The sequence below is a fragment of the Onychostoma macrolepis genome, chromosome 03 (genome assembly GCF_012432095.1).
Source record: "Onychostoma macrolepis isolate SWU-2019 chromosome 03, ASM1243209v1, whole genome shotgun sequence".
In the NCBI taxonomy this organism is placed as follows: Eukaryota; Metazoa; Chordata; class Actinopteri; order Cypriniformes; family Cyprinidae; genus Onychostoma; species Onychostoma macrolepis.
The window spans coordinates 31106867-31121874 of record NC_081157.1 but is presented as its reverse complement, the minus strand read 5'-3'; the positions used below and the strand labels follow the sequence as shown (position 1 = coordinate 31121874).

At 38.9% G+C, this 15008-nt stretch overlaps 1 protein-coding gene across 9 annotated transcripts in view; it reads right to left on the bottom strand.

Moving 5' to 3' along the window:
- arhgap23a (Rho GTPase activating protein 23a) overlaps nt 1–15008 on the bottom strand; it is an 87044-nt gene that overhangs the window by 23511 nt on the left and 48525 nt on the right. For 6 of the 9 annotated variants that reach the window (XM_058769144.1, XM_058769143.1, XM_058769137.1 and 3 more), the window contains exons 2-6: nt 14753–14950; nt 11956–11980; nt 6828–6920; nt 2880–2958; nt 2405–2465 (exon numbers count right to left, since the gene is read on the bottom strand). In XM_058769144.1, coding sequence (XP_058625127.1) covers nt 2405–2465; nt 2880–2958; nt 6828–6920; nt 11956–11980; nt 14753–14950 — 456 coding nt within the window. Of the gene's footprint in view, nt 1–5; nt 135–2404; nt 2466–2879; nt 2959–6827; nt 6921–11955; nt 11981–14752; nt 14951–15008 lie in introns of those variants that run through there. The other 3 variants (XM_058769139.1, XM_058769140.1, XM_058769145.1) reach the window with 2 other exon arrangements.

The following is a 15008-nucleotide window of genomic DNA, read 5'->3' as shown; positions in this document are numbered from 1 at the left end:
TTTACCTCTTGTGTCCCGATTCATGCTTTTTCAAGTTCATGTATCGTTGTCACGTCCCTCTGTTATTCTCTGTATCTCTTTTTCTCTTTCTGTCTATGGTGAGCCCTACCCAACCCAACACTCTTGAACTCCCTCCTTTCTCTCTCTCTCGCTCTCTTGTCGTCTCTCCACCCTGTGGGAGTGTGGGAGGGGCTAAATAACTGATGATGTCATCTCTGGAATGTAGCTGATGCGGGTGTAAGGAGGGGTGTGTAGAGAGACAGAGAGAAGGAGAGGTAGACATGGGGGGGAAAAATAGAGGAGTAAGAAAGAGTGGGGTCTCTTGGGAGGCTATATGGGCAATTAGCTTAGTATGAGTGCCCTTGTGCAAAGATTCATTCGAGTGTGTATAAAGCATGTGTGTGTATGTGCCACACAAGTGCATAAAGGTTTTCCTTCGCTTTTAGTGAGTTGCATGTCCGATCATGTGGGCAACTGGGTAATTTGTGCACTGAAGAAAATATGCGAGTGGGAATGTCTGTGCACTGTGTGAAAGAATGCATATGTGTTTGTGAGTTGATGTGTGGTAATCACATGACCGTCTGCATGCTTAAGACATGACTGATTCTTGATTTCTTGCTTGGAAATGCTTCAAAGACACCGCTGAAGCAACCTACTGACTCACACATTGCTTTATAACAACGAGTGAAAAATATTAGAGTTTTCAAACCTCAGTTTTTGTGTCTATTTCAAAGTGTGATAAATGTGTACACACCTCTGAGAGTGTGTGTGGGTTTACTAGCTTTACCTTGGAAACAAAACTAGTTTATAACTAATTCTATATTCTACAAATGCAAAATGTTCACGTCACACTTTTTTTTAATATTTTTGATTCGTCTCAGTAAAAATATCATAAAACATACTTTTACTTGAAAACTAACATGGCATAAAATATTATGGCAAATATTTTAATTATAAATTAAAATAAATTAATTTAACAAATTTAATTAAAATGAAATTAAAACAAAAATAAACTTAAATCATGAATAATTCTTTCCAAAACAAGTCAATTTAAACAATTTAGTATAAACTGATCTTATTTTAAGGATGTTTTACTGGAAAACAAGACAAAAGATTAAGAATGTAATTGCGTTGTTTTCCTTCAGGGCTTGAGCTAGTAGCGTTAATTTCGGTAACAAAAACTATGACAAAAAACAACCTGTTTTTTATGACTAACACAAGACGAAGACAAGATAACACTGACATCATTTAAAACCAACTGTATAAACAGGACATATCGTTGACAAAAATGAGACAAAATGTAGTTTAAAAAATAAAAACACTCTATATCTTAAATTTCTTAACATTTCTATTTTCTTCAACAAAAAAAGAGGGAAAAAAAAAAATATGGACCTCCACAAGCTTTCATGCTTGGGGTTGCCAGATGTCAAGAGTTTAAATCCCCCTATGATATACTCTCTTAAAAGGACACATTTTCTTCCCTGTGTTTTATTTTATCTTCACAACCATTCACACAAGCTCTCTCTTACACTATGGAAAAAGCGCTGATGAGCTGAAAACATCAACAAACATATAAGTTGGAGTTCAGCAATCTCCACTGAGGTATTCTGCTCAAATGAAAGAGTAAAGCAGCCAGTCTGTGATCCTTCACACTGTTGTTCCAGCTGATTGTTGCAACTAAATCGTCCATCAGTGACAAACTGTAATAAATCCAATCATGGATCTCAACTATATTTTTAGCGATTGGGTTGTTAAATAAATGCACAAGAGCAACCTCTGTGCCACAATACAAAGTCTTGTTGTTTTAATAGAAAGACATGAATGTAATTTTAAATTGTTGTAATTATTATTAGGAATATCACTGTCTTAGCTTTTGAGGTAAGCTTTTGATCTTTCTTATATTATGATCATATAAAAAATCAGGAAACTAGATGAGGTAAAATAAACCATCTGCATGAGTTGACACTCTTGATTTGTGCTTGTTGGTAAAAGTGAAATAATTCTGATAAAATGATGACAACAATCATGATCAGTAATAGTGACTGTAACTTTGTAAATAATTAAGATTATCAGTTTTAACCATTTAACCATTATGCAGTATGACTAAAATGTGACTATGTTTTAATTGGCTAAAACTAAACTAAAATTTCCAGACTTTTAGTCAACTAAAAACTTGAGTAAACAAAAAACAGGACAGGTTGAATAGATATGATAAAAATGAAAAAGGACACTTGACACAGGACTATGACTAAGGCTAAATAAATTAAAAGAAAAAAACAGCTGACTTTATTGAAAAATAAAATAAAATAAAAGTGTATGGCATGCAACCAGGTAAATGTGTGGGTATGAGTGGGTGTCTGAGACAGAAAGAGTGACAAAGTGTGGCAAAAAAGCTGAAACGTACACTTACCAGCTGCAGCACGTCCTCATCCTTTGGCATGATGGAGAGCTCCAGTACACTCTCACTGCAAAGAGAAGACAGACACCCAGAGAGCATGAGATTCAACAGGACTATCTACAGTTCATAGGACTTACAGTGACAATGGAACAAACTCTCCATTAAAGGTTTTGGGTTGTGATTTGGGTTGAGTACAAAGACAACCTTTACACTGAGGTCAGTAGTAACCTTTTTAAGTAATGCACATAATCGTCCAGACAGCAAACACTGCCTGAGGTCATTCTGTTACATAAAACATATGTCAAAAATTCCACATGAACAAGACTCATGTGAAAATGTTTAGTTAGGTTCTGCTCCTTAAACTTTTAACTCAGCAATCCAAACAATGCATTTACTTCTCAGGATTGATTTGGAGCTGTAGAAGGCAGCTCATGCAACAAAGTGCTTTTGAATAGATGCTGTTTGACTTGAGAAAGCTTACCTGTTCTGAATAAGTGCAATGACCTGCGAGTATGTCTTGCCCAGCACACTCTCTCCATTCACTTTAACCAGCCTGTCTCCTGCAAACACACACACAAAATAACATACTTATTGTACATGACAAACATTTAGAGCAGGGTTTCCCAACCTTTTTCAGTAGCCCCTCACTGCAGAACAAAGATCCAGAGGGCGGGGTTGGATCCACATCCAGGGGGTGGAGATTGGTTGGTTTAGGGATCAGGGGGTGGAGACAGGTAGGTTTAGGTAAATGTAGGATGGGAGGAGTCTGATCTAGATCCAACCACACCCCCTGGATCTTGTGTTCTGCAGTGAGGACCATCTCACCTTTTTTGCCTAATGTGCACAGCCCCATCAATAAGACTCAAGTAGCCCTTACAAACCAGAAATGTGTTCATATAACTGATATTATACTGGAAGTCATTTTGCAGAAACATTAATATTATTATAAGTCACTTATTACACTGGAAGTCAATACTATTCACAAATTAGCATATACATTACCGTTAAAAAATTTGGATCAGTAAGTTTTTTTTTCTTCAAAAAATTAATACTTATTCAGCAAGGATAAAAAATTAATTGATCAAAACTAACAGTAAAGTCATAAATGTATCTGTAGTGTTCTATTTATCAAACAATCCTGAAAAAATGTATCATGATTTCCACAAACACTGCACAACTGTTTCTAAAATTGATAATAACAATACATGTTTCTTGAGCAGCAAATCAGCATATTAGAATAATTTCTGAAAGATCACGTGACACTGAAGACTAAAGATGCTGAAAATTCACAGGAATAAATTACAATTCAAAATATATTAATACAGAAAAAAAATATTTTAAATTGTAATATTTCACTATTTTACTGTTTATACTGTATTTTTGATTAAATAAATGAAGCCATATTGAGCAATAAGAGATTGTTTCAAAAGCATTAAAAAATCTTACCAACTCCAAACTTTTGAACAGTAGTGTATTTTTGGATTTTAGTATCATTCACACAAATGTACAAAACTTATATTAAACACTGTATATTACATAATATTACACAATTACATATATTTTTCCACTAACCATTAATTTCACAACAGGGTTTAGTGATTTTAGCATTCTTCACATAGTGAGAGCGAGCAAGCATGTGCATTCTGTTCAAATAATAAAGATTAAGTAGACTCATTCCATGTGTTCACTCTGTTTTCCTTAGATCTCTGGTGTGTTTTGGGTTCATGTCAGGGTTAGGTTATGGGATCATCTCCACCAGCGGCAGTTTGTCAGAAGAGTCAATGAAGGCTGAACCTTCTATCCAGTCATAACCAATCATATTAAAATACATTCATCAGAGGTAGTGATTCATCTGTTGCACCGGGTTCCACGGAAAACTCTATTATGAAAAGACTATTTCCCGAATTGGAACACTCATCATATTTGTTTATGAAATATTACCTGATTATGCTGTCAGCTACTCTCAGCTCCATGTCACAAATTTTAAACATTCCATTGACTTGATGATCACATAAAATACCAAAAGATATTCCTTTTTAATGTCTCTTACATTCTCAAAGCTATTTTAATCGTATGTGTATGGTAGCATAGTTACTGGCAACAAATATGGTAAATATACTACAATCCTGTATTGTATTGTACACTTTAAGGAAAGAAGGTAAGAAGAACATGCCCTACTTTTTCCTGCCTAGGAAGCAGCCAAGTGTCTCTTTCACACACACACATACAGTACACACAAACCGCGCTGAATGTGTTGTGTATGAATAACAAACCATAATTCACCAAATAGATATACTGCTCTGTATCAGTTTCTCTCTCAGGTTCAGATTTATTCCATTCATAGAAATCAACAGAAGAACGAATGAATACAGTGAGGGCACAGTGAATGGCAGTCAGGTGACATGATTGGTCACAGGAAGCATGACATATCAGCACTTTAAATTTGTCTTAGTACCGAGGCACATTCCTATAAATCTGTGACAAGCTCTAAAGAAGAAACAGTCTACTATCATTGAGTCAAGTCATAACAAAAGTTCACATATGTATGCACAGAGTGTACTGAGGTGGGTATAATCAAAGCTAAAATCGTTTAGCATGTACACACACAGCAAAAAGCCACAACTGTACATGTGTACAGTATGAATTAAAAAAGTTTTCAGTAATGAAACCATGAGTTAACTCATCTTCCCATTGAATTTCAGGGTTATGTTTCACTTAGTAAAAATGAGTAGTCACTAGTATTGAGGGTGAAATGATTAATGCACAGAAAATGTCAACAACAGTGACTGTTGAGTCAGTGAAATTGTGCAACTGAAAAAACTATCAAAGCCTGTTCACAAACAATAACACAAATTTGGTCCGATTATCATATGCAATTTGTCTATTCAGACCAATGCATTATAGCTGCAGATGGGCTGAATGAAAATGCAAATCCACTCTCTGACAGTAGGTGGCGCTTATAGAAAAGCAGCAATACAGGCATTACCCCAGTATAAAAAACACTAGGCCTACAGAACTTTCCATTTCTAACATCACTTGTCATGGAGAAGAAATGTTTTCAAACAGCCATTCAGATTTTTGTTTTTACATGATGTTTACGGATTCTTTCTCTGATATTTACTGTATTACTATTACAATTATAATGCTATTTTGTATAATACTACTTATAACAATACTATTTCATAATAACAACAGTTTGTGAGTGCCACCAAGCCATAGTCTTATATGAGCATGGGACCAAAAAAATGCTAATCTTATTGCTTGGCTGGTTTTCTTTGCAGTGTGATGGAAATGAGAAGCTCTCTCTGTCAGACTGATGAGTGTAAATGTTTGTATCAGTCTGAACAGAAATATTAACAGCTAGGGCTGTGCGATATGACGATATATATCGGATGGACAAAATAAAAAGTCTATTGTTTCATATTATGTTCTATCGTTTATTTCGTGGTGTCGCAAAATACATTGTTTACGGTAATACTTTTTAATCATTTGGATGAGTGCGATCTTTACACACCACCACGGGGCGTGAAGCGGAGACAGAACCAGGTGGAGAATGACCAGAACAAAACGAGGAGCTCGTTCCTAAACGAGGGACTACATCTGTAGCATGGACACACGTTTTTAAGCACTGCAGTTTTAAAACAACCGATTTTAAGCCGTTGAAACACAAACAACAGAGCTATATGCGTCTGGTCTCCGTTTCTATGTGAGAGGAACGCGCATTTTATTTTATTTTTTTTGCCGCTTTATTGACTTTGAACGATTACATAAACACACTTATATGCGTCAGAATCCCCGTCTTGGCAAGTATCCTCAAAGACAGCGATTTAGGTCTTAAGAGAGAGGAAACAGCTAAAAGAGAAAACGCATATGTAACAGTATATTGGATCCGGACTTCTGTCTTAAAGGGGAAGCTGTCCAATATTCATTCTGCCTGCCATTCATATTAATCATAGCACATTGCTAGAAAATCTCACACTGCTCTTGACTAAACCACTTTTGTATCTTTAATAATAATCAAAAATAATGATAGATATAATTAACACAGTGAAGACTAATTAATTTACACAATGTATGTAGCGTTTCTTATTTATTGTAGTTTTTTGTTCTATTGCTTGCAATTAGTTTCTTATACTTATTTCATCACTGACTGTTTACTTATTTTCAGTGAGCTTGTTTTTTTTTTTTGTCTATTTTTAGGCTTGTATTAGTTTGATATTGACATTGGTGACAAGGATTATGAATATTCTATGGTATCAAAGATTTTAATATCATAAAAACCTTTTTAAAAGAAAAAAAATTACTATATCGTGATATATATCGTTATCGTGATATAAAATTAGTCATATCGCTCACCCCTATTAACAGCCATTCATTCAAATTAAAATTGTAGTTTCTATTCTATGAACATATCATCACACTCTTTTACCTGTGCATAAGCCAGCCTGGTGGGCGGGGCCTTTCTCCCTCACATTCTTAACGAAGATGGTGTCCATGGGCTCCAGACGACTCCGATGCAGCCCTGCGTCAAACACACACAAAATATACTTCATAGTTCAAAATCTAATTCAAATTTGCATATAATCAAATAGGTTGTAGTTTTTTAAAATAATATTTTAAATATTTAATGTTCTGCACTATTTCTAGGTCACTAATCAAATTAGTAAATTAGAGTCAGGCTGTCGGGCGTGTTGCATTTTGTCTTGTGTTTCCCTCACTCTTGTGCCCATATTTGGAGTTTCCTGTTCTCGTTTAGTTTCATTATTGGTTCATTTGTGTCCAGATGTGTTTGGTTATTATCTCATTTAGTTTCATTATTTAAGTTCTGTGTGTCCCTGAGTCTAAGGTCCGGTATTGTACGTCAATGAGTGCTACGTGTGTTCCTGCCTGTCTTGTCTCCCAGTGTAAGAAGATTAAAGTCTGTTTATCGCAATTCTCCTGCGTGCTCTGCGTTCCTTTGCTCCTTGCTCCAGCACAGTAGCATAACCGTGACAGAATACCGGACCCAAACCAAAACTGAAAGTGAGCGGCGCATTTTCCCCGTATTTGTTTCCTGTTTTTTGAAGTTTTTTGTTTTCCCTGTTTTTCCTCCTGCGGCATTGAAACCGCCGCACGATTTGCCACCCTAGCCCGTCGAGATCTCCCCTTCTTCGAGTACGCAGAGGAATTCTGCGGGCTCGCCACGGCGACGGCACTGTAGCATGCCACCATCAATTCGCTGTTCTGGCTCGGGGCCAACTACCATCGCCCCACGGACCTCCCAGACACCACCGGACTAAGTTGGAGGGAAGGGGTCTGTCCAGGCCCGAGCCAGAACCAACCCGCCGTCAGTCCCACCTACAGTTCGTCTGTCAAGTCTGTCAGCTGTTCAGCAGTCAAACACGCCGCTGTTCGCGGTGAAGTCAAGCCCGCCGCCGTCTGCTGCTCTGCTGTCAAGCCCGCTGCCCTTCGCGGCTTGAGCCGAAATCAAGTTCGCCGGCTGCCGCTCGCTCAAGCTCGCTGGCTGCCGCTCCTCCAAGCCCGCTAGCTGCTTCGAAACCAGTAACTGCTCCTCGAAAGCGCGCTCCAGTGTCTGCTCTAGCCCCTGACCAGAGTCGAGAGATGGCTCTAGCTCCTGACCAGAGTCGAGAGATGGCTCTAGCCCCAGACCGGAATCAAGTCATGTCCCCAGAAGTATTGTCCACAGGAACTATTCTTGTCGGCCTAGCCCTGTTTGTTGGGGTTCCTGAGAAGCGGACTGCTTCTCTTGTCATGGCCACGGACGCCATTCCCAAGCCGCCTGCTTCTCCAGTTGCCTCGATGGAAGTGGTTCCTGAGTGTACCCCTGAAAAGGTCCCTGTCACCCCGTTCAGCCCAAGGAGGGCTGTGGGTCTCATGTTTGGCCTAGAGGAGGCCTCAGATTCAGAGCCTAGCCCAGTGAGGGCTCCTGTTCCTGTGGCTAACCCTGAGAGGGCTCCTGTTCCTAATTTGTGCCCATGTAGGGCTCCTGATCCTGAGTTAAGCCCAAGGAGGGTTCCTGATTACTTGTTTTTCCCGGGGAGGGCTCCAGTCCCTGAGTTCAGCCCCACATGTTTCCTCAAGGATTTTTTTGGGGGGGTAATAGGGCACCGGCTGTAGTGGCCGGGCCGAGGGACGAGGCCAAGGCCACGAAGGCTGTCCAGTCATGGTCTCCTGATCCCCTGCACCGCCATGGCCTGTTGTAGAGCCCTGCATTTCTGACTTTTTTACGTCCCTAGGGCCGGGCTTCAGGCCAATTTTCACATCATAGTTCAGACGCGGGCTGGGCCTCGGGCCTGTTTTAGTTTTCTCCTTATTTTTATATTTTAGACATCCATCAATTAGTGATGAAAAAAATTGCAGCGCTGGTGAAAACAACACGAGACCAAGCCACGACTGTGAAGAGCGGCTCGACGGTGTTTAGAATCCCGCAGCAGCAGAGAGCGCGCCGTCAGCAAAGCTGAAGATTTCTGCATTCAAATACACACAATAGGCTGAAGCTTGCCGCAAAGCCCCAGCAAAAGTAATTACCATGAATGTGTCGGGGGGAAATAGTAAGGAGATGTTTGAATTATTTACTAATAAAGTGTTTTCTGTGTCAGTGTCGAAAAGATGAAGATGATGGTCCTGACTCACTGTCTCCTCATTAGACGCGCCTTTAGGGAGAAGTGCATCTTCATAGACTATGATTATAATGAATGAGTTTTTGTTTTCGATTTGATTTATTTCGTTAAGTAGTAATTTAAAGCTTTCTATAGATATACTTATCATGTCTGTGATGCATGTATTAGCTGACTTTCGGTTCATTTCGGAGACAGCAGAAAGCGCATCATTGTTTTCTTAAAAGCACAACGTTTTGTTGATATTGTGAGTGCACACAAATAAAAGTAGACCCTTTACAGTTCCGAATGACGTATTACTCTTACCTTTATGAGCAAAAATTACGGCCTAGTTTAAGTTGTTTCCATTGAAAAAAATGCAATTGATTGCGCTGGTGCCTCCATGTCCTGCGCTTTAGCTTCGATTCTCCGCACAAACTATTGGATGCAGCGCACATTTATCTAGGTTTAACGTTTAAACATTGTTATATTTTAGGCAAGTCGTGATGATTTGAGAAGGCTAAATTGATCAAACATGCTATGATCAGCCTGCCGGTCTGCTGCTAGCCGCTTGGTCGTTACTTTAAGAAAGAAATAACTTGTTTAACGAACAAATAATGCTCCAAACTTTTTTCAAAATTAACTTAATAAAAATAAAAACGGAATATAATCACTTTGCCATTACATACAAAACTGAACTATTTTAATAGCTGAAACATGAGCCGTTTTGGGAGAAGGCGGAGGGGAAAAAGACGGGCTCGGGTCGGACTCGGGCCGGTAATTCTGATAAGCTGTCGGACATGGGCCGGGCTAGGGCCTGAGCATCTCGGGCCAGGGCTGGGCTAGGGCCTAAATTTGAGGCCCGTGCAGGGCTCTAGCCTGTTGAGTGCCCTGCACCTGATAAACCCGCACCCGCAGTAGTTAACAGAATACCCGACCCGTTATCCGACAGCAACACTAATTTAATTCCGGACCCGACCCGTTTGACATAAAAACCACGACCCGAACCGCACCCGCATTAAATCTACATAAGGCGGACAAAACGCCTTTATTTTATTTTTAATGTAACAAGCAATTAACAAGTCATTCTGAGTTAATGCGTTTAAAAATTAATAATAACATTTAACACACGCAGCCCAACAAGTTAACATAGAGAGAGAAAGCAACATTATAGGCTGCATAAAAATATGTAGGACTGGCAGCAGTGTCCACAACATCCAACGTGTAAAAACAATATAAAACTATTGCGTATGTGACCAATCTATTTTAAACAGGTCTAAAAGGCTAGCTGTCAATCAATGTCAATACAGCTGTCGATTGGCTACAGTGCTCAGTGTTTGCAAATCCCGCTGTAGAAACCCGGTCTTCAGACAGAGCGCGAACACAAGCATGGTACAATTTGAAAGAAAGGAGCTGCTTATATCAGCGTGTACCAGATTAAGTCGAAATAGTCTTGGTTATAATTGTACCCGCAACCCGCCCGTGCCTGTCACCAGTCCGACCCGCACCCGCACCGCACCCGACACGTCAATATTATTCCACCCGTTACGTAAATTTTTGCGGTTCACCCGTGTACCCGCCCGCGTGCAGGACTCTGCCCTGCACCGCCATGGCCTCCTGAACTGCCTGATCCGCCATGGGTCCCAGAACGGGCACCGCTCTGGAGGTCTGCTGGGACGGGTCTGTCTTGAGGGGCCTCGAGAGCGCCCACTCCCTCTCTCCGTTGGATGTTGTATGCCCTGCGAGGACGTGCCTTTCGGAGGGGGGCGTCATGTCAGGCGTGTTGTGTTTTGTCTTGTGTTTCCCTCCCTCTTGTGCCCATATTTTTAGTTTCCTGTTTCTTGTTCTCGTTTAGTTTCATTATTGGTTCATTTGTGTCCAGATGTGTTTGGTTATTATCTCGTTTAGTTTGATTAAGGCCTGTGTGTCCCCGAGTTTAAGGTCCGGTATTGTACGTCAATGAGTGCTACGTGTGTTCCTGCCTGTCTTGTATCCCTGGGTAAGAAGATTAAAGCCTGTTTATCGCAATTCAAAATAGAATCGTTTCACTGGTGGACTTTTGGACCTCACTGTACAGACACACAAACGCACACATTCACAGATGTTTAGACTGGCACTGTGGAATGTGTTTTGCTCATACTGATGCCAGTGTCTCATGATGGCATGATAAGATGAGGACAGATGGTAACAGTCAACAAACAGGTTGAGGTAATAATGGATAAACTGATCTGGGAACTGTGGGCCTTTAGTGTAGCATCAATACTGGTCTTATATCATCAGATGATCGGTCGCAAGCGGCCTAGCGCTTTCATTCTCAGCTCTTACACAAATCTCTATGATCTGAAGCTACAGTGCGTGTGGACTGTGTGTAGATGCGTGTGTTTGCTTGTGCACCTCTGTATCAGTCATTGGATTTTACTTGCATTGTAATTGCCTGGGATCCAGTAGTATATCATTATGACAATATGTAAAGCACAATAAGACATTAGGGCTCAACTTTCTCACTTCAGATATGGACATCTGGATTTGCATCTTTTTTCATATACAAGTACTGTGACATATCTTTTTTTATATGGAAATAAGAAAACATTTTCATATTTCAGAACTTGCAAATTATATGGCACATATCTCATATCAATCATGTTCCTTCCTGTATTCCTGCTTAAACTGGACTGATTTGAATGCAGATGGGCTCCCTGATTGTGCAAGAATGGAAACTTGCTCTAGGAGGCGCCATGCAACAAACATCTGTTTCCCTGATCGACATTGCTTCTGCCACTAATTCATCTCAGATCAGTCACTGATGATAATGTAAGTGGTAATGTAAGCAAGAGGAAGAAACACAAGTCATTAAGTTTAGTCAATGAGTGGCAAAACATTTTAAAATTATAAGAAATTTGCTTTAATGACTGCAATTCACATGATGTGTTAACATAAAAGAAATATAAAAGTTAGACTCACCCTTTCCATTCCCGTTCTCTTCATCCTAACAGGAAACAATAAGAAGAGAGTTAGATCATAGCAAAATTACTACATGGCCTTAAACCTAATGGTTTAATGATCTTTAATATACTGTACTCCACTAATCGTATAATAGAAATGACAGGAGTCTTGGGAGTATTTAACAAATTATACTCATCAAGCCTTTTAAAGTTGTTGTTTTACCCCAATATATATATATATATATATATATATATATATATATATATATATATATATATATATATAATTTTTTTAATTATTATTTTTTTTTTCATTTTAACTCGCCCTTATATCACTTTTAAAAAATATGACTTTCTTTCTACTGTGGAACAAAAAGGAAGATGTTTTAAATCATGCTAGTCACTCATTTCTATGCAATTACAATAATGAGGACTGAGATTTTAATTTTATATATGACGTATACTGTATATATAAATATATTATTATAATTATTCTATACGTCATGCACCAGTCTATACTTTTACGCTGCTTATTTGTCATTGAAAAAGTGGCTAAGATTTTAAGCATTCTTAAATATGCAAAACATGAGAAGAAAGTTTGGAACAACATTAGGGTGAGTAAATGATGACGGTTTTCATTTTTTGGGGTGAATTATAATATTTATGTCTTTGGTGTGCAAAATGAATTAGAAGTCAATAGTTATCCTCAGAGTTATGCCTCATATTAGGCACCAACAAAAAAAACAAAAACAGGAAATAACTTTATTTTATTTTTTTATAACAGTTCTCAATAAATTGGTTTGATCTCTATAATGGAACTGATATCGACACTGAATTTGTCCCAGCACTAGAGGTCAGCATTGGGAAAAATGGAGCACTTTAGCAGTGAATGTCCTGCTTTAAGCCACAAACACACATAAACACACCTCCACAAAAACAAGAGCCGCAACAACATTAATCTTTCCATCTGCACAGGAAATGACATAGTCTTTATAATATTCACTCTGCATCTTTATTTACAACAGACACAGTTTAGATAACACATGCACAGCCTTCACAAAATAACCAGACTGCAAACCAGAGGCTCAAATCACACACACACGCAACGCTGATCAGGCAGTTTAAAGTGGGCAGCCCAATGTTTAGTCTGCGCTGACTGGGCTCATTCCTTACAAACTCACACAATACTGAGGCTTTGCCGTCCCGGGAGAAAGACAGACAGAGGGGCAAACAGATGGGTAGAGACTAGAGAGAGTGATGGACAGTGACCACAACTTTAAGATTTATAATCAACATCCAACCCACAGATCAAAATGAAAGTCCATGTGTGCAATGACTTGGAGCTGGTGGGGTGACAGATGGAGAGTGCCACACAGTCATGTGACCACGTGGACACTGGGAACAGTGAATGGACCACAACACATTGTCCCAGCAGCCCTGGTACGGCCCGGACCAGCCCAGAGTGCGTGTGGTACCAGTCAATCACAAAATAGGCCCTTTGAGTAGGAAAGCAAACAGCAGCTTCTCAGAAAAGAGATGCCATATCCAATCATAATGGGGCTTTGTTTCTCCAACATCATGTACACACACATACCGTTTAAACTTCTGTAGCCCGTTCTAAATTGGCAAGATTTATTTATTTTTTAAGTCTCTTTTTCTCACTGAAAATGCATTTATTTGATCAAAAATACAGTAAAACAGTAATAACTGCGAAATATTATTACGGTTTCAAATCACTGTTTTGTATTTGAATATATTTTAAAATGTCATTCATTCCAGTGATGGTAAAGCTGAATTTTTTAGCATCATTACTCCAGTCTACAGTGTCACATGATCCTTCAGAAATCATTCTGATATGCTGATTTACTGATTAAGAATCATTTCTTATCAATGTTGAAATATTTTTAGGACTCTTTGATGAATAAAAAGTTCAAAAGAACAACATTTGAACAAGAAATGTAGCATTTGTAACATTATTATTATATATACCCTATGTGTATGTCCTATTTATAATGTATATAACTGATAAAGATACTTTATCTCACGCTTTCAATAGGCCTACATTTCTACATTTAATAAGACACTTAAAAGTGCACTGAAAAAAATGATTTTGTGCAGCAACAATGTAAATTGGTTTTATAGAAGTAAAAAATATGACTAAATATGACTGAATCAAGTTGAGCATATTAGATTACATCAACAAAAATAATTAAGTGTCAGATCAGGTAAAACGCTCTTTAAAAAAATAAAAACGTAAGTTAACTGCATATATCCACATTTAACATGGTGAACAGAACAAACAGATGTCAGACATGATTAGATATCTCACGGCTTTCCTTATATAAGCCCTTGATATTTTCGCTCTAATTATGATGTGCATTTGCAAAACACAGTTAATCTCTGCTGAACTGTTTATTTGGTCTTTCCCTACTCTTCTCTTTAGAAAAAGGAGCTAAAGGAAAAAATGATTCCACTCTGGCTCTCTGTGAGGTGAAGTCCTTGGTGGACCAACTATTGCTTGTATGGCCTAGACCCTTAAAACAAAAGGCATTTTAGAGTCTAATGCCATACATGAGCTTTTTTAAGTTCCAAAAAACTGCTCCAGTTTTTTTAAGAATATTTTTTGAGCCCTAATATCATGCAAAAGACTCTTCATTACAAAGTGGTTAATTTTTCAGATAAAAGGTTTTGAAGGCTAAATGAGCACAACTTAAATACTCTTTGTAGTTTGATTTATTTCAGCTGTTAGTTGACTGGAAGTCAGGGCTGTCCACATTTTGTAGCCTGATTTTGTGATAGTTGGCAGAAACCCTCACCTTGAGACTGGTGTGCAGGGCGGACTCTGGCGGGTAAACGATGAAGTGACGTAGTGTAAAGCCAAAGCCCTGAGAGTTCTTATGGAGCACCAGTGTACGTGGACCCTGCCAGGACACACCCAACCCATCTGCCCCGCTCCTGACCACCGGCCGAGGGTTCTCACTGGATGAAGAGATCCCATCTCTCCGCCCCTTTGCCTGGAGGAAACACAGAGAGATAACTATAATTAGACATTCACCATTCATTCATTCATTC